Below are 25,608 nucleotides of genomic sequence, written 5' to 3' on the forward strand. Positions count from 1 at the left end.
TTTGTTTCAAATAGCTAGAGGTATTTTGAAAAAAGTAGCATGCTGATAGCGGAAGGGGAGGAGAATGAAATAACCAACAAATACGTAAAGTCTACATTCTGTGTGTTATACTATGTTAGGCCCTTTGAGCTATATATAACATATATAAAGGACTATCAGTATCCATAAAGAGGAATACGAGTATCTAAAGACATATAGAAATATACAAACATATGAAGGTGCAGACACAGATACAGTACAGATACCCAAACGAACACATACGGTACAGTATGTAACTACCAGTAGGGTCAAATGTTTGGACTTTCACCTACAGTTCCTGTTCTTCAACCTCAGCAACATGACGGATTAATCAAAAAAAATCTCTCTCTCTGACACGCAAGCAGAAGGAAACAGTCACAGTAGAGCAGGTATAAGCCAGAAGGACAGATAGAAAGCAGAGCAGTGACTGTAAAATTTGATTAAACAACAAATCCGTGTAGGCATCCATGAGATCTGTGCCTTGTGCTGCAAGGTATAAGGATAAAATCCTGCAAAGTCACCAAATTAGCAAATTGTGGGAATCATTTGTTTTGTATGTCTGCAGAAATGGAAAGCCTAAAGCAATTTAATGCTTACACTGTTAGGAAATTAATACATATCTGCAGGAACCTGCCCTGAAATGCTTTAACTAGCACCTTTGTACCGTATGTGTTCTGTGTGTAAAGAGACTATTAATATATTATGTTATTTTCAGATTAAATGTGCTGGGGCAACAGTGGAGCATACAAGCAGAGGAAAAGTATATTTCAGGAGTATTAGAGACTGAGGAGATGACCGGCCAGCTGTCAACAGATCCCATATTCCCCATTTACGCTATGAATTCATACACTTCACATGACTGTACAGCATGTAAGCAGCAGCAAGCAGCTTATTAGAGGTGAAACAGTCAGCTTTTTAATGCACATGAATGGCTGACAGTTTGATTGGCACGCCCCATCATGTGCATAGGTCATGTCAAGGTATATTTGAAATGCAGTCTCTCTGGTGAAATATTGTTCATGCAAATATCACTCATGTATGTTTGAATAGACTGAAGTATGTTGTCTGAAATGTTTCTGAATGCCACAGCTGATAGCAGCTGTCTATCATCACTTGCTCTAAAGCCGGATGCTATTCTTTTGCACAGTTTCACTGATGAGTTATGGGGCAGACTTCTGTTTGTGTTCACAATGTCAATGGTTTTCACAGCTTGCAATTCTGATATAAATTCGCCTCCAAAGTGTTGAGTCATTTTAGCTGTGATTGGTATGCAAATGCTATGCATTCAAGATCTTCCATGCATAATTAAACTATCAATATTCTAATTATTTTAGCCTTAAGCTGCTTTCTACAAATAAAAACAAATCAAACAAAAAACTACAGAGAGTCAGTGTCAGAAGCCACAGCCAGTCATGGGAATGATCTGTCACAAGATGCCACCGTCTGATGTCTACTCTGTCAAAAATAGGTAAATATAGGTAAAATTGTTTTGCTTTATCTCTGCAGTTTGGCAACCAAACAGAACTGTTTGAGGGGACAGCTTTGCACACTTTTCTGAAAGCTGAGATATTTAAAAATCTAAAATTCAAAACAGCTGTCAATTCACAGCTTGGCCTTTGCGGAGTTGAGATAGGTCCATATGGCTTTTTCATGAGCCTTTGTCACTGTGTACTGTGGCTTGACAGGCAGAATATAGAGGGCAGAGTATGGTGCCTTTTAGATCTGCTGTCAAAGGAAATCACAAGGGTGGATGCCACTTTCTACTGCAAGGTGCAGGCTGCAACGCCGTGCTGTGAGGCTGACAGGCCAAACAAGGCAAACCAAAGACCTAACCAACACCAGTCTTTGCGATTAAGAAGATTTTTTAAGACATTTTTTGAGTCCTGTTTTTCCTTGTTTTTGTCATATATATGATATTATCTTAATGCTCATAAAGGTGGCCAAAGTTTTAAATTAGGTAAAAGTATTTAGAAGTAATACCTGTGAGCAAAAAACTCAGTCTTCAGACTGTTCTCAATATGCTGTTTCCAATGTTGTTTTTCTTCTTTTGAGATATCTGATGTCCACTCATAGAAGATTTTGCATTTTACATTATGTCTTCTACATTACTACTTTCCTATCCAGTTTTTATAAAGTTTTATTGTGGCCACTTTTAACCATGTATTTTAACTGAATACATGATTTTAGACACCAGACTTGGATTTTAACTTGTTTTATGGACTTGTTGATGCTCACAGCGCACAGGACGGCGAGAACTTGGCCGGCGAGAGTCACTTTCAAGGCCCATTGCCTCACATAAACTAGTTTCTAACACTGTTCTCTCACCGATTGTGGGATGACTTTTATGTTGCTATTTTACGTTTCCCATTTGTAACGATCGTGTTGTTTGATGTTAATGCCGGACTGAATCTCGGCTATAATGGCTGTATGTGGGGAGTGTAAACAGCAGTATTCACTATGAAGAGAGGACGTCCAGCGTCTAAAATCCGAGCTTCGCAAAAAGGACCAGCTGTTGGAGAGCTTTGTCACTGTGGCCACTGCTCAGAGTAAGCATATTTCATATTCCCGATCTGACGGTCTTACTGCTCCTCAGCAAGCCGGGTCACCAACACCTCCGGTGTCAGCAATTGTATCGGTTTCAGCAGCAACTGTTACCTGGCTAACGTCGATGCATGCAAGATTCTGCGCCCGGTGGGCCCAGCGGCAGCGGCACTGGTCACCACCATCACCGCAGATGATCCGGAGGGTGACATGGGAAATGAGTCCTTGGCCCCGGCTCACAGCTCCACGTCAAAGCCGCCCCAGAGCCGCTTCATGTCTTCATGCCGCTTCATAGTGGATTTGGCTCCGGCCCATCTTGGCGATGCCCCTGCAGTACTGGTTCCCTCACTCATTCACAGCGAAAAACCGTCGTAGGACTCTGCAGGAGGCGTAAACAGACGCTCAGGAGGTCCTGGAATCGGGCGTTTCTCCAGGATGCTCGGTTTAAGCACCTGGCTCTCCTCTATCTGCGACTACCGGGGCTTTGGCTTCATAAACAATTACAGTGTTTTTTTGGGACAGGCAGGATCTTTTCGGGTCGGACCGGCTGCATCCCAACAAATCTGGCATGCGGATGCTGGCAGCAAACCTGGTATATGGCATACAACATGCTTGTGCCACCACACCTGGCGTGTGAACCGCCACACCTGGTCCGTCAGAAAATAATGTCCCCCAGGTCCTTGTCCCTATGGCTTTAGTTCCACCTTTAATAGTACTAGATTATTTAATGGGCTCGAACCCACTGTTGACATTTGTAGTATACCAGTAAGTAGGGGTATACATATATATATGAAAAATGTAGTCTTGGTTGCCATGTTGTTAGTTTCTCCCTGATTTTAGATAACATTCCCAGCGGAATATGTCCAACTGTGAATATACTGATTTAGGTTTATTTGTAAGTCCTCAGAAAGTGCCACCATGGTATATTCTGTTAAAGTACACTGCAAGTACACTGCTACATGTAGCTAAATGCTAACATCAGGAAAACCTGTCCTGGTTGTCTGTTTTTTTCCCACTTTTGGATCATATTCCTGCTGAAACATGTACTGTTGTGAAGACTATGCGTTAGAGGCTTTTATTGTTGACTTTTTTATGATACAAAGAGCCACTTTACTCCATTACAGTCCTTTCCCGGCTGCAATAAAGGCACATAAACCATGGATGTATTATAGTAAAGTATAGTGAGCATTAAAGCATGCAAACATGTTCTAGTAGAAACCTTAAATACAGGTATGAACCTGAAAATTTGCCTCCTTTTAAACTGCGTTTTTTCGACTATGAATATAAAATAATTAGGCAGCAACCACATATTCTTTGGATTTTCTTAACATAACAGACTAATGAGGCAGATAAGAGTTTACTGCATGTGTGAATCACACAAAGAGAGAAATTTTAACATGAAAATGATGCCCACAGCACTATTTGTGGCTGTATCCTTTTTGGAAACCTGAAATTTCAGCATCTCCAAGGTAAGCACGTACAAAGGACTCACCACACTTATTGTTGCAATGACCTGCATTACTGAGGGTCATCCTTCTACCTGTGTAAACAAGACTGTTATTTATCACTTCACGTTCTATCCTTCCTCTGTTCTAAGCCAATTAGGGTTCTTCCCCGCCACTCTGGACCCGACCCGAGCTTGTCATAACTGCAGTGCTAAGCCCTGTACGCCTCCCCTCTCCCTTCCTCTCCATTTTCCATCTCATTAGCATTCATTTTCACCCTAATTGAGCTTAATAAGAAAATAATGTTTGACATTAAATCCTTGTGAACATGTGGCCGAGCTGATCTGGTCTGTTTGTTCTTCCACAGCAAATGTTTACTTTGTCAGGGGTTTGTTTGTTTGTTTGTTTGCCTCGCTTGTTGTTCCCGTAATAGCCTATTTAGAATTCCCAGCTGTTCAATCTGTCTTGAGCTGACCCCGTGCTGTTGTTATGCTGAAGTTATACTGTGCTTTTCTTAAATGTGTGTCCCAAGTTCTGCTTTGTCTGTACTTTAACTTGCAACAGTGTCTGCATCCATATATTTCAAGCTGAGCCTCCAGAACTCTGACCACTGCATTTAAATACAAAGCCAGTCAACCTTATTGATTTCATTTTTTCAAAAGCTGCTGGCAATATCATTTTGATATACAATGACCTTGTGGGGAAGGTGGAGCATTTCTTTGCCAATATTAATCAATCATCATCATACTGTAAAATAGGGAGGAGAGGGAAAGAAGCAAAGTGGAAGGAAGTGGTAAGTCTGTTCAATACAACCTTGGCTGGCAACAGAACACTGATATATTGCTGCAGGGCTGTAGTAAAGACCAACTTAATCAAGTCCAAGTCAAGTCCAAGACCAGGTCCAGTCAAGTCTGAGTCAAGACCAAGTCCAGAGCAAAGCAAGTTCTATTCAAGACCATAATAGCCGATAGTGTCTTTCCAGTGCTGATACAGTAATTAAGTTAGGAGGGACCAAAATAACACACTATATAAACTTAATAATATCTACCTGGAAATAAATCTAAAATGGTAATAAAGTTAATAATATTCCTGACATCACAATGCCGAGAGAAGTTCAGAAAGAATGGAGGCCACAGAGATCGGTCCAATAAGAAAATCATCCTTTCCTCTGTCCTCCACCCTGTGCTACTGCGGTGACTCACGGCCTGCAGGTACCACTGGTAGACTGGAGGAGCGCTAGTTTGTCTTAGCCAGCAGCTAGTTTATAGGAATTTGCTAAATTATACAATACATGGCAAACTGAGCTAAACAGTTCAACGACAGACACATACATAGACTCCGCACTGACAGCTTTGCCCATTGCTGTGATACAAATTTGTTACTAAGCCGACACATTGCTCTGTGTTTGTGTAAAACAGCAGTGGTGGATGACTGAAATAGCCCAAGACCAAGACAAATCTGAGTTCAAAAAGGCACTGAACATTTAAGGAAGAGTTCATGCCTAAACATGTAGGGAGGAAGGCAAGGCATGGAGTCTTAAGCAGAACACTGCCAGAGGATCTATTATTGACTAGAAACTGGCTGCACAGACACGAGGTTAACATGTAACCGTGGACGTGAGGAGCCACACTCTGAGGAGAGAGAGATGTAATATCCAGAACAACATCCACTGTATAACTTCAAGATGTGCTTTGAGAGGAAACTTGATGACGTTCTTTCATGTCTCTTCATGGATAATAGGCTTGACATTTACTGACATTTCCCTTCAAATGTTACTTCAAAAACATCATGGAATAGATATTTATATCATGAACATCTTTTATGTTTGTGTCTTAGTTTGACCAATTGTACAATGACATATCGTCTCAGACTTGAATACATGTTTACCTATGATGTATGTCGAAACCTGCAATGGCTCATTTTTTGGCTTTTAGGGCAATGAGGGGGAAAAAATGCAAATACAACACTGAGGTATTATGGTATCATCTTAGAGGGTTATCATGGCTCACCTAGCTTCTTTTTTTCTTTTTCTGAAAACAAATGAGAGACTTGACCATACCATTGAAGTTGCAGCAGCAAAACCAACACAATTACTCAGAGGTCACTCAAATGAATGAAAGATGAGAGGAACCATGGAGTCAGGTTGCAATGGCTCCACTCTCACACAATGAGTCATGTGATTTGGTTTTAAAAACAATACTCCCTCACCCCCCAAATGATCATTTATATATTAATTACTCACTGCGTGTAGCATTGAATTTATAGAGAAATCTTTTTCTGGTATGCCTCCACAGTGAATGAAGAATTACAAAATTGAGAATATCCTTGTTGAAATAAAGCATCTTTAACAAAAGCAAAAGCATATTAAACCACCTATTTCCAAATCTTCACACAACTCATGCAATCTAAGTCTAATTCATCCAGTCGTATGCTCAGGACCTCTGACACAGACAGCCCTTTCTAATGGGGAACTATACTGAAAGTGAATACGTCTATGCTCTCTTCAAAGTCAGACTTCTTTGACAAAAACAGCAATTTTACCTTGCTGAACTCAGGCGCTGCTGGTTTACCACTGCCTAAATCTGCAGTTTGTGGTATTGTGTGACTTTTTATAACTCTTTAACACACCAAAGACACATAATTACACAAACAAGCTACCTGATTAAGGCAATAGTAGACCACCAGCTCTGGTGTTCAGCAAGGTCAAATTACTGTAAATAAAGTTTGGCTCTGTAGAGAGCATAGATAATTTCACTCTTAGTTCAGTCTTTAATGCTGAGGTGTTAGTGAAAAATGCCTGTGTTCGGGAAGCACTGAGAATATGGCTGGATAAATGAGACTTGGCTTATACTGTGTAAGATGTAGACCCCTATTACTTCAGTTCATCAAGATTTTTCTCGGTTCATGGATTCTTCATTTGTTGTGGAGATATGTGAGAAAAACAGTTTTCTTCAAGAATTCTTGGAAAAATGAGGCGAGTAATTAAAATGCAAATGGTCATATGGACAGCACAGTATACATTTACTATAAAACTGTTGATTACAGCAGTTTAACACATATAACATGTTAAGAAATGCTTTGCTATATAATAGAGAAAAACCCTGAGCTCACTGTTTCACTCTGTCTATAAAATGCCTTTAGAGTAATGGTGATTTTAATCTACCTCTGAATATTTCATGTTTCATCCCCACACAAGCCATTAGCTACAGTAGAAAAGGAGTCACCCTTTAATGAATGTGACCAGGACAGCCTGCGAGGACCACTGGGCACTATAAAAGTGATGCAGGCTTCATTCTGCACACAGTGTTAGGCCATCGATAAAAAGGCGAAGCTGCATTTGATAGGAGACCCTTGTCCTGAGTTATGACGGGGACACAGACTTATTATCTCGCTATGATAAGAGGAGAACGAGCAAGATGTTATGCAGGGCTGGACGGGGAAAGGGGGAAGCAAAGCAGCAAGAGACACAAAGCCTGCATGAACGTGTGTATGCAAGTGCATATTATGCACGTGTGTGTAGAGATGCATACCAGCTTGCCTTCAGGGATTACAACTATCAGGATGGAAATAATGATTATCATTAGTGATGACATAATTAATGTTAGAAGCTAATTCACTGAAGGTCATTGAAACAATGGCACATTAGACTAGATACGTTTTTTCACTATGATGGAATTATCAAGCCATTGACTGAAGCCGTCAATTAAATCTGCGAGCTTTAATGGTCAGATGATGAGGGCAAAATTACTCACAGGGATTTTTGGAAAGCAGTCACATTTCAATCTAAGGTCAGCAGGCAGATTCATAATCAAACTGAAATCCATGACTTATTCTTATTAACTGATTGTTATGTTAAGTTATCTGCATGGTGAACCGTTGTAAGATGTTGAGACAAGTTGAATATATTAAATCTATTTGTTCTAACTCCTTGACAGCTACCTTTCTGACTGACAGTTTCAATAAAGTCTCTGTCTGTCTGCCATGTGAGATGTGTTTTCTGTCATTGTAGTACTGTAGTGTGTCGCATTTTACAATCAACAGCAAAATCCCAGTACCAGATAGACATTTTGAACATTGCTTGTTGCAATAAATAACTCTAACACAATCTTTCCTGTAAAAACAGAAGCAGTGTCTGAGGCTGCAGAGAAGCCATATGGTAGAGACAAATCACTCAAAGATAAGGATTAATACAGGTTTAGAAGCTTTCACATGGTGGAAACAACTAAGTAAAGGAAGATAAGGGATTCAAAGTTGAATCAGCTACTTTTGGACAGGTTATGTACTCAGTAATAATAAAATCTGCAGCTAGCTGTTCTAATAAATCACCCTTATCTTGCAATGGACTGGCTATGTTTGTGTGTATATAATGTGTTTGGATAACATTGTCGTCTGTGTCATGACTCAGCAGCAATACACTGTTTAAAAATTCCATCAGTTAATAAATAATAATCTGATATTAAGTAAGTCTATTGTGTTTTTGCAGGATTTTATCTAAAGCTTTCCAGATGTCTTCTATTTTTCAAACTTCTGCCAAACTTGGTCTTCTTTTCTCTCTCAGTCCCACTCCTCACATTCGATTCCGCTCAGTCATTGTGTCATTAAATGTCTCTGTGTCGAGCTAAACTTTTCCATACTGAACACAGTAAAATCTTTATGGAGGACGTCCCCAGACCCTCATTCTCTGCTCGTCTCTCTTTTTCACTGTCGTCTTTCCCAGTGCTCTTTTTGCCTTCCTCTCCAGAGTTTTATGTACCAACTTTTGTTGTAGCCAGCACAGACCCAAAAACTTTATTTCACAGAGCTGCCACTACACTTCGAGGATATTAGAAAAAAACGAATAGATAAGCATGGTTGCTTTGAAGGTCTGTGCTTGTGTAATCTCTATGTGTGTGTGTCTGTAATCTTTTCTTTTTTTTAAATTATAGCAGCAACGCTGACAGAGTGAAAAAAGCATCTGCCTAAGGTCTAAAATTAATATACTACAAGTACTTCAAAGACGCACAAAATTTACACTTTTAAAGATATGACTGAATTCAGGAGATCAGTAAGAATATAAACAAAACAAACTTATTTCTTTCTGAGTGTTCTTCCTCTTGATGGATCAACAAGAAACTTTGTTTAAAGTTCCTACACACTCATGCACGCACACACACACAGACATACGCACACACACACACACACACACACACACAGGTGTTTTCACTTCGTGCTTTACATGTTAGGATGGGACAATTAACACCTTCTTCAGTCTTATTAACACTTTTACTCTGGTGACGTCGTACCATTCAAAGTAGCTCTACTTGACTGACAAACATCTAATCAGCCTGAGGAATTAAAAACACCTGTGCAGGTGTGCAGAGTGTGTTTCACACAGCAGCCAATTTTTCTTACTTTGTGTCTGAAAGGACAAAAGGCACATTTTAGCTATTAACCTTACATTTAATTTAGTTTTTATTTAAGTTTGAAAATGCTGTCTGCAGTTGACATTTTGATACTTTTAAGATGACTGTCTGTTTTGGCTGAAACTTGCAGAACTGTTCTTAAAGGTCTTGTGTGTAGGATTAAGTGGCATCCAGCGGTGAGGCTGCATATTGCAACCAACTGAAACTTCTCCAGTGTGCCAAGCGTGTAGAAGAACTACGGTGGCTCACAAAAAGCCCTCTCTACAGCCAGTGTTAAGGTCGCCTGTACTGTGTACTGTAGAAACAGCAGGGGGAACTTCTAAGGAATCTAAAACACAAGTCTTAATTTCAGATGATTATACACTGTTGAAAACAGATATACCTATTATATTCAGTTTTGCCAATATATTCCCCCAAATCCTTAAAACTTGAATTTTAACTTGATGGGTAGTGTATAATACCGAGCTCAAAGACTGAGGGTAATGCTACATGCCCATACAGTCAGCACAGCCACCAGCTGAAAATCCAAGTAGAATACATGTATTTTTTTTTTTTATTTTATAGTATTTTCCTGGTATTGCACTCTAAAGCTAGATAATATCAGTATTATAAGCATGATGTTCATAAATGTTCAAACTTAACCTTGTTTGGCTGTTTGGGTTTCATTCACCTACTCTTTCACATCTCTTTTGAAAACATGTTTTCTTCTTTAACTTTAAAATAGAAAAGCCTTTTAAGAATAAACTGATGTGCTTAGCAAGGCAAGACAAATATATTTATTTGGCACATTTCATTGCCAAATGCATACCAAAGTGCTTTACAGGTAGCACATATCAAAGTCCATTGTGGGCCCATCACAAGGCATGTCCCAATGGGCTGTAGAAATAGTCATTTCAATTCAATTTCAATTTCATTTCTAAAGTCCAATATCACAAAATCAGCCTTAGGGGGCTTTGCAACATACAGCAAATGTAATGCTTTCTCTGAAGATCCTCACAGGGGTTGCTGTAGCAAAAATGTTCCAAAATTCAATAATGAGCAGGAAGAAGACTCTTAAATCAGCCTAGCATCCAGGACCAACAATGTGGTAGTGGAGAACAGTGGTGCCCCCAGAAATTTCTCATAGGGGTGGGTGACGGGGGGGACTGAAAACCTTGGGCATGCACACCGATACCAAAAACCATAACTAAATTTCAGTAATTCCATTATGCTGTTGAAGTGTATCTGCTGGTTGAAAACTATGTCAATATGGAGAGTTAAGGAATTACATACTGATATACTTTGATTTATTATTTTACACTTAATATTACTAATCATCTGATGGGCTTAGACTAATACTGGTACAGTTAACATTTTGAGTTCAACAACAAACCTGTTCAATTATGTTACATACCTATACATGTTAAGTGATTCACTGCTCTTCAAATAGGCTCATTTTCCTTAAAAAAGAAAAATATGATTATATAGCTCTGATTTGAAGAAGTACATTGTAAAGAATAAAATATTTACCCAGAACAAGCCCTCTCAAATTGAGAGGAGACTTGTGGGTAACCACAGAACCATTTTCATTCAGATTTCTTGAGGTTACAGTTTAAAGGCTCCCCCTTGTGAGCACCACTGGTGGAGTACTAAGCTCTTAGCGTTTAGTTAGTTAATGATGTGTGCCTTGGAAATAATCCCTGGATACCACTGATGGTGGTAAGATAGTTAGCTAGACACCCTACAACAACTGCATGTTACAGTGGAGCAGATAAACTCGTAATCTCTACCTTACACTTTGCTCCTGTGTTTTTAGTTTTGGAAAGGCTAGATAATAAGATATCAACCTCTAAACTCCTAAAATGCTATGTATCACCCTTTCGACTGACTCATTTACACTACTTCTCAGCAGCTACATTTACTTCAGTCACCTGATTTTGGTTTAACAAACATATGTGTCACTGCTCTGAATTACCATTTAACACTGACAGCTCACACCTGGCTCATTGGCATGAAGGTTAATGTGCTATGTAAACATGTGAGTCATTTTACATGTTCTTTCTAACACTTGTCTAAGCCCAGATCTTCACAGTGTTAATTGCACGGTGTAGTTATAATAGGGGGGCTGCCAGTGCTTCAATTACTGGGTCATTATTTATTTTCATATTCACTGGAACATATTATTCATTCATAATGGAAGGCTGCATCTGATGTATTTTTGTATGTTTTGGGCAGACTAATCTATCTGTTAGCCAGATTATTCATGGGATATAGGAGCGCACAGTAATTGCCAAAGGTGCTTGTAAACAACCTGAAGAAGACTGTAACCAGTGAAGCCAATGTTCTGGTTGCACCATGCATGTAATAGTAAGCACTGATACCAGAGCAGGGAAAGACTAAAGAAATATGGCGACTCTGTTCGCCCCTCTCAGCCCTCCTCTCTGTTTGTCACATGCCTGCTCCAATCTCACGTCTGCTAGTATTTACAGACTGAATTATTCTGAGTTTTTTTTACAAAAGCCAGTTAGCTTATCAACAGCTTGCATCCAGCTGAACACCCGCACTCACGTCTGGTTTCAGAAAAGAGGATAAGATCAATTGACTGACTTAAAAAGTAGATTTTCTCTGCCCCCTTTCTGTTACAGGGGAAATGGTTTCATCAGGTAGACAACCCTAAGGGCACCAAGCCCAGCAGGCAACTCAAACATGCGCTAATGTACTTTCATCAGAGGGGAAACCACCAACTTTTAACTGATAGCATCGATTCAGCCTCGACAAAATGCAAAGTCCATCCATTCCTAAATAATGCTGTCAATATCTGCATAACTGCTACAAAATCAAAGCTCTCTCACAACCTCTAACTTTTGTTTTCCATATGGTGAACATATGCTAAATTTGAAAGTGATTGATCAAAGTAACATCGGTTTGAATTACAAGTTCATGAACAACTTGACAGAGTTAAAAAGATAATAATCAGGGAACAAAAGGGGAACTATGTGAACACTGAAACGAAAGAGTGTCCAGCTGGACAGAGAAAAGAAAAAAAGAACATACACACAAATACAATAAGCACCAGCTCTAAAAAGACAAAGACAAAGACACACACACACACACACACTGACCTGGTAGGAGTCAATGGCCTCCCGGTCCAGTGAGCGGCTGACTGACACGTCTCCTGTGTCTATGTCGATGGTGAAGAGACCTTTGGGATCCTGGTCAGCGCCCGGGCCTGTCAGACGGAAGATATGATCCCCTGACTTCTCTGTTGAAATCACCTGCAAACACACACACACACACACACACACACACACACACACACAGACATCAAAAACTTGAACAACCATAAGCTTTTCCCCATTTAATTTTGAGAAGGCTTATTCCCTGAGGCAAAGAAGTGGTGAACTGCTGCTTCTGTTTTTTTTTTTTTTTTCTTTTTGAAGCGCAGTGTAACGGAAAAACCCTTATTATTATTAGAATTTGTTGATATAAATTTAAGCAAAAGGAGCTTGCTGCGCCTTGAATGGTGATGCAAAATCCCTGATAGCTAGCAATTAAAAATGTATATCAGACAAGACTTTGATTTGATTTCATCAGTTGGCATGAAAGTTAGCATCATCTCCCCGAGCATTGGAGGCCTGCTGTGACCACTTGTTAATGCATGCTAGGAATCCTTTCAGATAAGGAAAGTGGAGCAGTTAAATAAATAAAAAAACTCAATTCCTTAATAATTAAGTGGGATGTTATGTAGATGAGTGTTGTCGTCGTGAGGCCATGTAAGGCAGATTTGCACCAACTACTGTGAAATGGCCTCATAAAGTACAATACAATACAATACAGTGCTATTTTTCAGGAGTGCTGCCAAGTTAGTTGGCTAACCATTTTCTTAGTGATCTGACCCACGGACTTTTTGGATGGATATACTCACATGAGACTGCCATAGCCAGCAGCATCCACAGACACCCCAGCAACAGGAACAGGCAGGTTTAAAAAAAAAAAGAACACAGAAAACAAAGTATGTTAGATTCACATGAAACTGAAGACACAGCAACAAGAGTCAGAGACCTGGTAGATCTTTACAGATCCTGAGTTGAGCAGATGTAAGACTTGTGAAAACAAACTGTGCTAAGTTTTGTTCTCGGTAAAACAATGCCTAAATAAAGATTCACAGCATATAGACATTTTGACCTGGCAGGAAAAGCACAGGTGAAATAAATAACATTAAGGATGGCTCTGTTCCATTAAGTATCCCAGTATGATATTCCAGTGAGCAAGCATGCACAAGATGTCTCCTACGAGGCGTGCAACGATTGATGTTATGTATTAAATTCACCTGTGCTTTTCTTGCTATGTCAAAATGTCAGCCGTAAAAGAGATCTACTGACGAGAGTCTTCCTTAACATTCTTTGTGGATGATTTTGGAGGAATACTATGTTCAATTTTTCAAGAAATAGAGGATTGGTACCACTCTCAAGTCTGTACAGTTAGAGCCAGAAGTCGATTGCTAAGCTTACTGTGTCATAAATCCTGGGAAAAGGGAAAAACAACAGGTAAAGTTTTGTCCAAAGGAAAGAAAATCTGCTCAACATCCTCACCTCATATTTTATTTGTTTAAGTGTTTCATAGGGGTAATCTTCTGTATCATTGTCCTGCCTTGGACAGTTTCCTCCTCTTTGTACTATTTATGCTAAACTAAGATGACTTAGTTACTGTCTTTGGCTACATATTTACTGTACACATATGACAGTGGTATTCATTTTTTCATCTATCTCTAAGCTAAAAAGTGCCAAAATATATACACTTCCCCAAATATCAAACAATTTCTTTAAAACTAAGCTGTATCAAAGTCTGTCATTAGGATAATAATTGAAGATTACTTAAAGGGGGACACCACCTAAATAAACAATTCCAGTATGTTATTCCCATGGCCTTGAAAAGCTCAATGAATATTCTCAAAGCCAGAAACCAGTGTCTCAAACTAGTGATGTCGTCAAGTATAAAGCCTGGAGTACTCCATAAACAATGAATGGGGGCCTGATTTTGTGGAACTACAGAATGTCTGTTGTCTATTTACACCCTAATGAGCTTTTTTTTTTTTACTGTAGTATTCTCAGCACTGAAACAAAAATTGTACCCATATGCTCCAAACTTCCCCCTGGGTGCTCTCATATCATCTTTCCCAATTCATTGTCTGTGTAGCGGTATCAGACTTTACACTTGATGACATCAGAAAATTGAGTTTTAGCACTCACAACATAGGAATAACATCTATAAATTTCGGAAATGGGCGTAGTTCCCCTTGAAGCATCATTTTCAGTGCAGGCAAGAGGCTAAATAACTGACTTTCAGCTTTAAGATTTTGATGTTCCTCTTTGGGCCTACTAAATTTGAACTCCCTTTAAACTAAAAAGTCAGCAACGCAATCTCATTTTCATGTTTCCATCATTTTAAGTCCACGCGAGTCGACACAACAACAGTGTGTCACTGTCTAAATACTTATGTGCTGCCCAAATACTATGCTGCACCCACACAAACACACACACACACACAGGCTTGTCATCATGATGACACCCTTGTGGGCTTCAGCTCTCTAGCTGTGTGCCAAAGATGTAAACTGCTCCTCTGCGCTATGCCTCATGATCAGACGGCTGCGATGAGGTCACCTTTAATGAGAGCGCACTTCCATTGGATGGCAGCTAAAATGACGGCCTTTCTACTCCCCACTTGAAAGAGCATGGGAGATGAGACTGTGTTACAACCCTATGCCAGATGAAGCTCAAGTCCTTATAGCCCTCTCCAAAGCTCTGTGCATTTATCTCGATGTCCCTCTTCATCTTTCACCTCTATTCTCTCTCGCTCTCGGGCCCCTTGCTCCACCGCTTGTTGCTCTCTCTAATATGTCCGTCCATTGCTTTTCTGCTAAGCGTCCACTCTCTGTTCATCGCTTTCCATTTCTCTGTACCGTGTCCTCTTGTGCTCACTACTTCTGCTCTCTTTGTTTGTCATTCCAAACGGCAAAGGTGAGAAATGTCAAAAGAGTTACAAAAGCAGTTATTTGTAGATGTCACCTTATCTTACCTTTCTTCTTCCTTTTTTCCACTCCTCACCCTCCCTCTGCATCATCTTATTTTCCTTGAAAGTTTTATAACTTTTTTGTTATAAATCAGTAACATCAAGAGTACTTTCTCTTATTACGAGTTGTGTTAGAAACTCCTAATCACACAATAAAACTTCTGTGCTGTATTCTGTATTTATAGGACAAACAAAATCCACCAATGCACAAACACACACACACACACACACACACACACACACACAGCCATAATCACACACACACACACACACACACACACACACACACACACACACACACACACACACACACACAGCCACAATCACACACTCTCACAGGTACAATAGCTGCCATACAGGACAGAGATATTTCAGAGCAGCAATCAAAGTGGCAGCGAGCACCTGCTGAGAGGCAAACTGGGTCAGATGAAGAAAACAAACAAAGAAAAAAGAATGAGGTGCAACATTAGTTGGATTCACAGATGGCTCTGCGTCAAACTTGGAAAGATGCAGGGGGGAGGGGTGGAGGGAAAAAACAGGAACGGACGTACAGGGAGGGTGTGTGGGTGTGTGAGGATGCAGAATGAGAGAAGAGAAAGTAGTGAGGGTGAGATCGCTAATAAAGACATGGCAACTTCAGCTGAAGTGTAACTGAAGTGTCAGGAGAAGTTTAGTGTTTATGAGATGTCTCTGTGGGGAAGAAGTGTCATAATCTGCAACTTATACACCCACCCCGACTCTCATGCATGCTGGCACAGAAACGTGCACCCAATGGCTTTGTCTCCACAGAGTCTGTCTCCCCCTGCGTGTGTGGGAGGACTGATGGGAAAATCTCACCTCTTTCTATCAGCTCTCATTACCAGCCAAGCAGACATGAAAGACTGCGGGGCTCATGATGCTGCGGGAAGATGACAGGAGGTGTGGTGCAGCTCTGCAACACCAAACACCTCCGAGCGCTCAGAAAGAATCAGCACTGAAACAATGGATCAGCACCTGAGTGTTTGTGTTTGTGTGTGTTTGCTCGTGTGTATAACAACATTTAAACTTGATAACATCTCCTGCTGTTTGTGTTCCTGTCAGGTGTCAGGAGGGTAAGAAACATAAACCTGTAGAATAGCAACACGGGTATGTACAAATATGAAGTACACGCAGATGTCTTCTCAGAAAAGTTATGTAAAAAAATCACTTGGGTGTTTCTTTCTTTTTTTTTTTTTTTGGCGTGTCTCAAAAGTCAAAAGAAAAATCTGCTATGTGAGGCAAAGTGTGCCAAAGAAAGTGTTGGACCAAGGAAAACATAATTACACTGAATCATTATCATGCTAATTCTGTATACACAAGCAAACACATCCTTGCACACATGTCCTTGTGTTTTTTGAGGGAGAATGAGAGAGGATATCAACCCCAGTGTGTGCGTGAGAGAGTATGCAGTAGCATCCCTCAGTGGTGCTTCTGTTATCCCTACCAAGGTCATACAGCCAGCTGCGAATGACAATCACTGGCCATGAAAGGACTCCTGGGACCAGGCCAGGCCGTGTGTGTGTGTGTGTGTGTGTGTGTGTGTGTGTGTGTGTGTGTGTGTGTGTGAAAGAGGTAGAGAGCGAGAGAAGAGGAGGCACTAAAGTGGTGGTCTGATTGTGCCTGTGAATGTGAGTGCATTATTGCACACGAGACTCTGAGTGTACAAGAATGTGTGTACAGTTTGTGCATGCATGTGTGTGTGTGCGTGTGCGCAAGCATGCCAAGCTTGGACCAGTGCACTGCCTGATTGCCCTGCCACTCCAGCCTGCTAATAAGAGGGACAAGGCGAGGTGGAAAGGCCTGGTGAAGACATGGCCGGGTAGAACCGACCCAAGTCCTCGGCGCAGGGCAATGGGAAAACAATGGGACTAATTATCTGGCTTTGATTGGTTTGCCAAGCCGTTGCTAATCATTAGCCATTAGCTGCTGTGTTCTGAGCCAATCACAACAAGCCTGAGAGGGGCAACAATCAAGAGGAAGCCTTGTTGAAAACGAACAAACAGTAATACAGGAGTGTCATTAAGCGGCAAGACCGTGCTAAGAGGGTCAGCAGGGACCATCGCAGTGGGAAATGTTGCTTTTGAAAAGAAGCTTCACTTCACACAGCCCAGCTTGTTCTTGCCTCCTCATGTGTCAAGCCAACAACTCAAATTCACTCAACCATTATAAAGGCTAACTTAAGGAAAAATGAAGTATTTTTTGAGTCATTAAAATCACAGAAAACACTTGTTCAAAATAGAACAAAACAAAGCACAATAAATCAACCCAAAGAAGAATGAGTTTATTTGAATTGAATGCCCTGGAGCGCTGGAGAAAGGCTGTGGCTATGCACAGGCAGCAGGATGAGCAATCTCTCAGTCTTGTTAAAGCTCACACAATGACAGCATCTCCTGGACAGTTTACAACCAACAAATCTGTTCTGTTTTTATTTCCTCTTCTTGGGTTTTTTTGTGGGGTTTTTTTTAAGCTCCTCCCATCAAAATGGATTTCACATCTGCTCAGTGTGTCTGGTGGTCCAGGCATGAATTGGAATTTACGTCAGATGGTTTAAACTCACTGCCGGCAAACATCCGACGGGGATGATTATCATGCCGAAAGAAAGACTGGGGAGAAAGGGCCGGAACTTTCTGGTCTTTCTAAGACAATTAAGAGAATCAATTAGACTAAATGACGAGGCCCGCAGGCTGCTTGATTTCTAGCGTCAAACATCTCACTACAAAACACGTTCACTTCCTGCTTGAAAGCTCAGATACTTGGTATTGAATGGCTGTGTGAGTGAGAGGAGCAGCAGAACGAGACAGAGACAAATAAAGCAGAGGGGAGAGAATAAAAAGACTTGAAACAAAGTTACAAAGGAAGAAAAAGACACATGTAACAGTTGTCAGACAACAGGTGGTAAGACAGAGGAGAGAGACAGATTGACAGGGGGAGCAAATGAGGAGGCGCTGTGCGCTAACACAATGGAGCAAAGTTGCCAGACATGTCTACTCTCCTTACTATATTAGCTGGGGCTATAGCCAAACCAGGCCCTCATTTCACTCACCAAAAATACTTTATTGGAGCTGTCATGTCAAGTCAGACACATTGTGTTGATTTGTGAGCCGGTAAGGGTGGATAAACACAGGTTGAATGACTGACAGCTCCAGTGCAGCACCAGGAGTTAAGATAGCTTTATAGACTGAGGTGTCTGAGATTTCATGCTGATACATTTGAAATTTTCATTTGTAATTTATTGGAGCTGTGTATGTTTTGTTTTTAGTGTGCCTGTAGGAATCAGTGATTCTGAAATACAAGCTTCTGAAGGCTCTTTGGAAGAAGTAAGCATTCCTATAGGACATGAAATCAGTCTTCTGTAAGGCCTGCTTTACAGTTATTACCCCAAACTTATCCACCACATTTTTATGCAGGGGCTGAGCCGATTGAGCCTTCTTTGCACGGGACTAGTATTACCTGAGGACCTCAAGTAATTTGTAATAATTGCAGCTGTCTGTGAAGATAATCCCATGAAATCTGCCATGTCCATATTTTGTCAATTAAAAATTCCAAATTTTTTATTCATCCATATTTTTACTAACACAGAGGTAATCTGGTAATATTAGTGCCATGTGAAGTTAATCAGCATCTAAGTAATGGTTTCTCTTTGCTGCCTCTTTCATGGTCAAGAATTATGGAAGCTGCATTATCATTTATTAACGTTTTGACAGTTTTTAACAATGTGTGTCAGCATTGGGTTGTTTTTTTTGAACTGATATTTAAAACTTGTTTTGTTTTGATTTAAAGTAAGAAATTACAACTTTGTGTCAGTCACTATGGAGTGAACTGCAATTTTCTGTCAAGCATTTGCACAAACCCCTTTATATTTACAGGATACGGAATGCCACATCTAAGCAAAACATGTTAACAAACACAAACATATTCATCAAATAAAGAGGAGCTGACAGTTGTCTGTTCAACCATCAGTCTTTGGTCATCACCTGTGATTGGCCTGCCACAAGATTTAATAGAATTCTTGACATTGGGAAAATTGCAATTTGAAACCTCCACCAGATGAAGAGAAAACTGGTCAAAGCTGGAGCAGGCTGATGGGTTGTCTTTGGACCATTAACCAAAGCCAAAGAAAACTGACACTTTAAAAACAATCCTAAACTCTCCACAAAGATGACTTATCCAGTTAAAGTTTTAAACATGTTTTGCAAAATTTGCAGCATTTAGTCTTGCCTCCTCCACAGTACACAGCACAGGGAACATAACAGCTTACTCACTGCACCTATAAATGCAGGTAAATATATTTATATGAGCACTGGCGGATAAGATGAGTGTAATGGATTAGAGTTACAAAGTGCCAAGCTTTCAGGAACAGCTCTGGGCAGGGATGTGATTTTGGCACAGCCAGTATTGCAGAGTATATAGTCCAAAAATAAAAAAAACAACCATTACACGTTTAGGTTTACCATTACAAGTAAAGGTAAAAGAGTAACGTATTTTTGTGTAACAACCTTAAATGACCTTTTTAATTATTAAAATTGTGTAAAATAGGTCCAGTAAAAAAAAACCAAACTCTCTATGTGCTACATTAGTCAAAAAAAAAGTCTTAAATGTGCATGCTCTCTTCATGCTTAGCCAGAGAAGGGTGCTAGTGCCCATGGGCCCCAAATCTCTGAACCCTGAGGAAGCCTGCAAAACATTTTTGGCATGCACCCACCCAAATGCAGGTAAATCATTGGCAGCGGTGGGTAAAATGATCAGGCCACCTGCCACTCTGGCGGGTAGGGAAGATGCACAGCAGAGAGACAAGCTGTGAAAGTCACTCGTAATTGCCATATAAAAGTTATGTCACTGGCCATAGAGCCTTATTCCTTTTGACTGACAGTCAAAGTTAACCAAATTCTGATCAATGACTGTCAATAGAAAAAGCACAAATACCAGGATGTTCTTATGCAGTATTCATATGTATACATACAAAATGTAATGCACTACAATTTATATGTAATACACATAATCATTAGACTGTAATTCATATAAAACCCACCTGAACTGATCAGGAAGGCTGCAATCATGTGATGCGCTGACACGAGTTAAAAAAGAGTAAGTATAAAGACTGGTGGATGGGTCAAACAAACACAAGACTTTCACCCAGGAGACTGATCAGAACCGTGTGAAACCATGTGAACTTTGAGTTACTCTAAGGTACGTCATCACAATGTTGTTGTTTTTTTCTTAGACCTAACTGTGGTAACTTTACTTGCCTACATACTTTTCTTGCCAAATCTAACCTACATAACTTTACATGCAGTAAAGTAAGTAAGTAAGTAAGAGGATAGTTGCACATACATACATGACTACTAAATACTGTATCAACTTCATTAGCACACGTATAAATTTCATCTGAAGGTAGGGCGTAATGTGTCGTGAGCGTGTGGTGGAGCGCAAGAGAGAGAGAGAGAGCGTGTGTCTTGGTGGATTTACTTAGCACACAGTTTTTGGTGAGCGGATAAATATTGAAAGGTGAGCTGTCAAGCTATCGTAAATATACAGTGCCATTTCCATGAATAAACACTGCCCCTTTTTGATGTACACTCCCAAAAATAGAGCTCCCAGGGAGCCACCGTGTAATTCAAACGCTGGAATTGACAAAACTTGTTGTGTTTTTTTGTTTAAATATATCAAACATTAAATGTCATTCATATATTAAATGATGTCTTAATGATTAAATGTTAGTCCCTCATTTAGCACATAGATTTCTTGCCGCATATAACATTTCTGCGTCAGTGGCAAACAAAAATTCTTGGCTGCCACACTGACAGGCAGTAAAAAAACTTCAGTTCAGACTCTGCACCCAGTAAGCAATGCAATTTTGGGGGGGCATCTAAGGACACTGAGGCTCTCTTAGTACATACTTAGTGCAGGCATACAGTCAGGGAAACAATCAAAATACATGCATGGTCAGACTGATTAGAATCACTGGATGGTACAGTAGACAACAGTCTACCCAGCCTCCTATTCACCCTTGAGAATAACGCCTGATTCAGACATAATCCCAGACATGAGCAAAAAGGTTTGAGGAATAAACATTTAAACTACTTGAGCTGTGATTAATTTATCCTCCTGAATACTTGAGCAGCCTTAAAAAAATGCTCCTATCAGCAGTGACTGAAGTGGCGTGTACTAAGAGACAAATTTAAGCATATCAATTTCATTGCATGCTTCAGCTGCTGTGTGAGTTGTTGTGAGCTGTTTATGGGCCCCCGAGGGAGGGCAGGGGAGAGACCTCTGTATCAAAACAATTCCACAGCTAGCAGGAGGTGTGACATAAACAACAAGGTTCTTACCCTTCCCCTGTGAGTCCCGCTGACAGCCAACCCACCCTCACCCTGCCAGCACGCACGCACACACAAACACACACACTCGTGTTTGCATTGGCACGCACAGTCATACATGTCAAACTGTAGCCCTCACAATCTCAGCTCTTCCCCTGCTTCTTACTGCTTATCTCACGAAGAGAGGGCGGGAGCATAAAAAATGAATGGCTGCCATATGGAAATGGTAGGTTGCGTAAGAAGAAGGAAAGCTATTGGTGTGGAAAATCAATTTCGCCAAGTTGCCGACATATAGCCTCTATTGGGTAAAATAGCCCACATTAGCCTGTCCTCTCATGCAAAGCTGACTGTGGAGGTTGGGGAGAAGGATGGAGGGATACAGGGATGAGAGGAGGACGGATGTTATTTGCAACTGAAAATTGGAGAGAAGAAGAAATAGGAAAAAGAGGGGGACTGTTAAGGGGTTGCAATGAAGGGAGAGAGGGGAAAGAATTCATGTCACGTATGCTGCATTCAATTTCTTACATGAACATAAAAAAGTACTATAGGAATGGCTGCTCCACCCACAGCAAGTCAATGGCGTACTGTAGGGATAATATGTGTCCCCTGTGGACCAAACTGATCTGCTGACTCTTGTTCATCTCTGTTATCTCCCTGAAGTTGCACAACCCCCTGTGGACTACAGTTGTCCCCCAAAAATTTCATCTAAGGGTTCAACACATGTATACTCACCTATTCCACTGTCCTTTACTACCAACCTGGTATCCCCAGGCCCTCGAGTTGCATCAGGGGGACTTTATTGGGCATGGTGCTGGTATGAGCAGGAGGCCCAGGCTTTGTGCTGTGGTCATGCTCTCCAGGGTACAATTATCTATTATGTGTAGGGCTCAGTATGGAATATCTTTTTATGTTAGTCTCTGTGGGTTGTGAGAGATGTGGTTGGTCTCATAGCACCCAGTCTTATCTGGAACAAAGCTCCCTGACACATAGAGATACATCAACGCTACGTAAGATTAATGTAGAGCCTTACAGTGTATAGTTCTTGGTTGACCATTTGTTTTTAGACGACTAAGGTTACATGATTTACCTGCTGCACTGACTTTTCACCATAAAAAAATAAAACAAAATAAAAAATGTGTATTTCTTTTGAGAGGAATTGTGTATGTAATGACGTGCAATTCATAATCTGCCTCATAAATAATGAACTGTGTTATATCTTTTTGGGCCTGTTCCACAGGGTCAAACTGGATAAGTCACCAGTGACAAAGAAATGATAATGTCCTGGCAATTAAATAGCACACATTGGAGAATAATGCAGAATATAGCCCTGGTCTACAATCCTGGTAGTTTAAAATAATTGTATCTGAAAACATACAAAACTGAGATTTTCACTTTTTTTTTTACAACTTTCAGTGTCCACAGGGAGTCCTAATGACTGCAGAGCTGAAAAAAAAACCTTCAGAAATGAAAAGAATTATACTGGGTGTCAAACAGTAATGTTATAGACTAATACAATTATATTTTCTCTTGTCAGACATTAATGAGATAAAGTGAAATGTCTCCATTGGAAACTTTTCTTTTCATCTGTTATCAATTTTTTTTTCTACCTTTCTTAAACAACATATCTTTGAAACTAAAAAACAGAATAGGTTGTTTACCACTGATAACCAAAAAAACATATATGAATGTACAAACAATGACACTTTTGAAAATGAAGTTAACTTTATGAAACAGTCAAGGCACCAAAAGTATGCAGTTAGGTTTTGGCAAGAAAACTACTTGCTGAAGTTTAGGAAACAAAAAGGTATGCGTTGGGTTAAAATAAGTACATTTACAGGTTTGACTTTTGGTTTCACACATGAAACAAACACTGGTCTCCTGGATGAAAATCCTGTGTGGCAAAGGGGGTGAGGTGGTGGACGGGTCAAACAAACACATGACTTTCAACCAGGAGTCTGGTGTTTGTGTCACATATAAAATCAAAAGTCAAAGTAGCAATGTACTTATTTTTATCCAACCATAATTTTTTTTCTTTATCTGACCACATAGTTTTGGTGGCTAAAGACCTGCCCAGTATCCCAAAAAATAAGTGAAAATATGGGTTGTTGCACAAATGGCATACATGTCAAGTTTTTTTGGTAATGGCGAGCTGGTCTTAAGTATTTGGACCCCAACAAATTGAGAGTATGAAATTAACACTTCTATTTAATCTGCCCAGTGAATCCAATTCTTTTAATGATTGCATTAGATATACCAGATAACAATTCATAAGTAAAGGTTTTGCATTTATCAGGCTTTTCATTAAAAAAGTTTCTAAGATACAAAGTGTCAATTTTAGTAATTAGTCATTTTTAATTTGATACAGATTTTACAAGCCTGACTCAGTGTCATCTAAAACTCTCCCTGAGCATGTATGCAGAGTTCCTGATATTTCACAGCCTCAAATATTAATAAAACATTGCAGTGCATGTGTGACATACACATTTCATCATCCATCACCTGCAAGAATACATGAAACATTAATGATCAATTACTTCATTAGCATGCAATACAGCCTCGAAAACCTGAAAATTGTTTTTTGTATGTGCTTTGTTTTTGTCAGGATTTTTGTCATGGCCTTAAATAATGGAATATATTTTAACTAAGAAGGAGAGAAGGTAACTACAGCAACAAAACAACCACGCTATGTGCTGAAACTCACACACATATACGTACTTCATATCAGAAAATGTTGGCATTTTAGTTTAATGGTAATATAACATTGAACCTCATCTAAAGTAACTATGGCTGAATGCTAACATTTCCAAAACCTCAAAATATGATATCTGTTCATTTTCTTGAGAAGAAATGAAAGCCAATACCTTGATGCAACACCTTCAGGAAATACATGCCTCTACTTTTACTTAAAATGCCTTTCCTTAAAGAGTACCATACCTAGATACTTGAGATGTGTTTAAAATATGGAAATCTATTTCTATGTTCATCATGATATTCAGAGCACAGAATCTGACTTAATACTGACCAAGACCACATTCCTTTATAATGACTAGGGATGTAATTCCTAGTCATTATTCAAATCAATGAGATGAAAAATGACGTGCCACGCCACTACATGTTCAATATCCTATGTCATGTCTGGGACTACAGACAGCTCGGCAACATAAATAGGATGAAGCAAAAGCTTCACAACAGGCGATTTTGAAAAAGAAGATGCACCCTCAAGTCACAAATAGGATGTGTGGTGGCATTTGAGCTTTCATAAGTAATAAAGTAATAACGGCGAGAAGATAACAGAAATATATTGAAATATTGCAAGAGAGTGTTGAACTCCATAAATAGTAAAACTAACATGATGCAGCATGTTAGTCAGCAGCTCCGGTCAGCCCCGTCTACGCGCGTTACTTGTTAACGACAACCACACGGCCAAACCACACTGACAAGCGCATTTGCAGCCCCGCTCACCGAAACGAGTACAAGAGCCAAAAAGAGCGCTCATCTAATCACCCACAAGTGGCAAAGGGCCAACTTAGCTCTTCAAACTTGCCCTCTCTGCTTTCCCCTCTAACAAAAGTTTAACTTTCTGCACCAGCCACTTCTGTCTCCTGTGAAAGGGTTGTTTTGTTTAACAGCAGGGGACATTGTGAATGTCCATAAATGCATTTATTACATAGCTTGTGTTTTGCATTTATACCCTACCTCAGAAATACAAAGGGATTCTTTAATTTAATGTAGAAAAGAAGAGAAAATGCAGTATTATGGATAGTTTTTGTTTGAAATAATTAAAAGAATATTTTTCAGTCATAACTGAAAATACTGAAA

General features: G+C 39.9%; 1 protein-coding gene across 1 annotated transcript in view; it reads right to left on the reverse strand.

Moving 5' to 3' along the window:
- Positions 1-25,608, reverse strand: part of cdh13 (cadherin 13, H-cadherin (heart)) — a 368,162-nt gene that overhangs the window by 194,134 nt on the left and 148,420 nt on the right. The window contains exons 5-6 of the mRNA XM_088080115.1: positions 13,311-13,316; positions 12,508-12,660 (exon numbers count right to left, since the gene is read on the reverse strand). Of these exons, the coding sequence (XP_087936241.1) occupies positions 12,508-12,660; positions 13,311-13,316 (159 nt within the window). The remainder of the gene's footprint in view (positions 1-12,507; positions 12,661-13,310; positions 13,317-25,608) is intronic.

The sequence above is a fragment of the Plectropomus leopardus genome, chromosome 7, assembly GCF_026936395.1.
Source record: "Plectropomus leopardus strain MGB_pleo_1.0 chromosome 7, ASM2693639v1, whole genome shotgun sequence".
Taxonomy (NCBI): Eukaryota; Metazoa; Chordata; class Actinopteri; order Perciformes; family Serranidae; genus Plectropomus; species Plectropomus leopardus.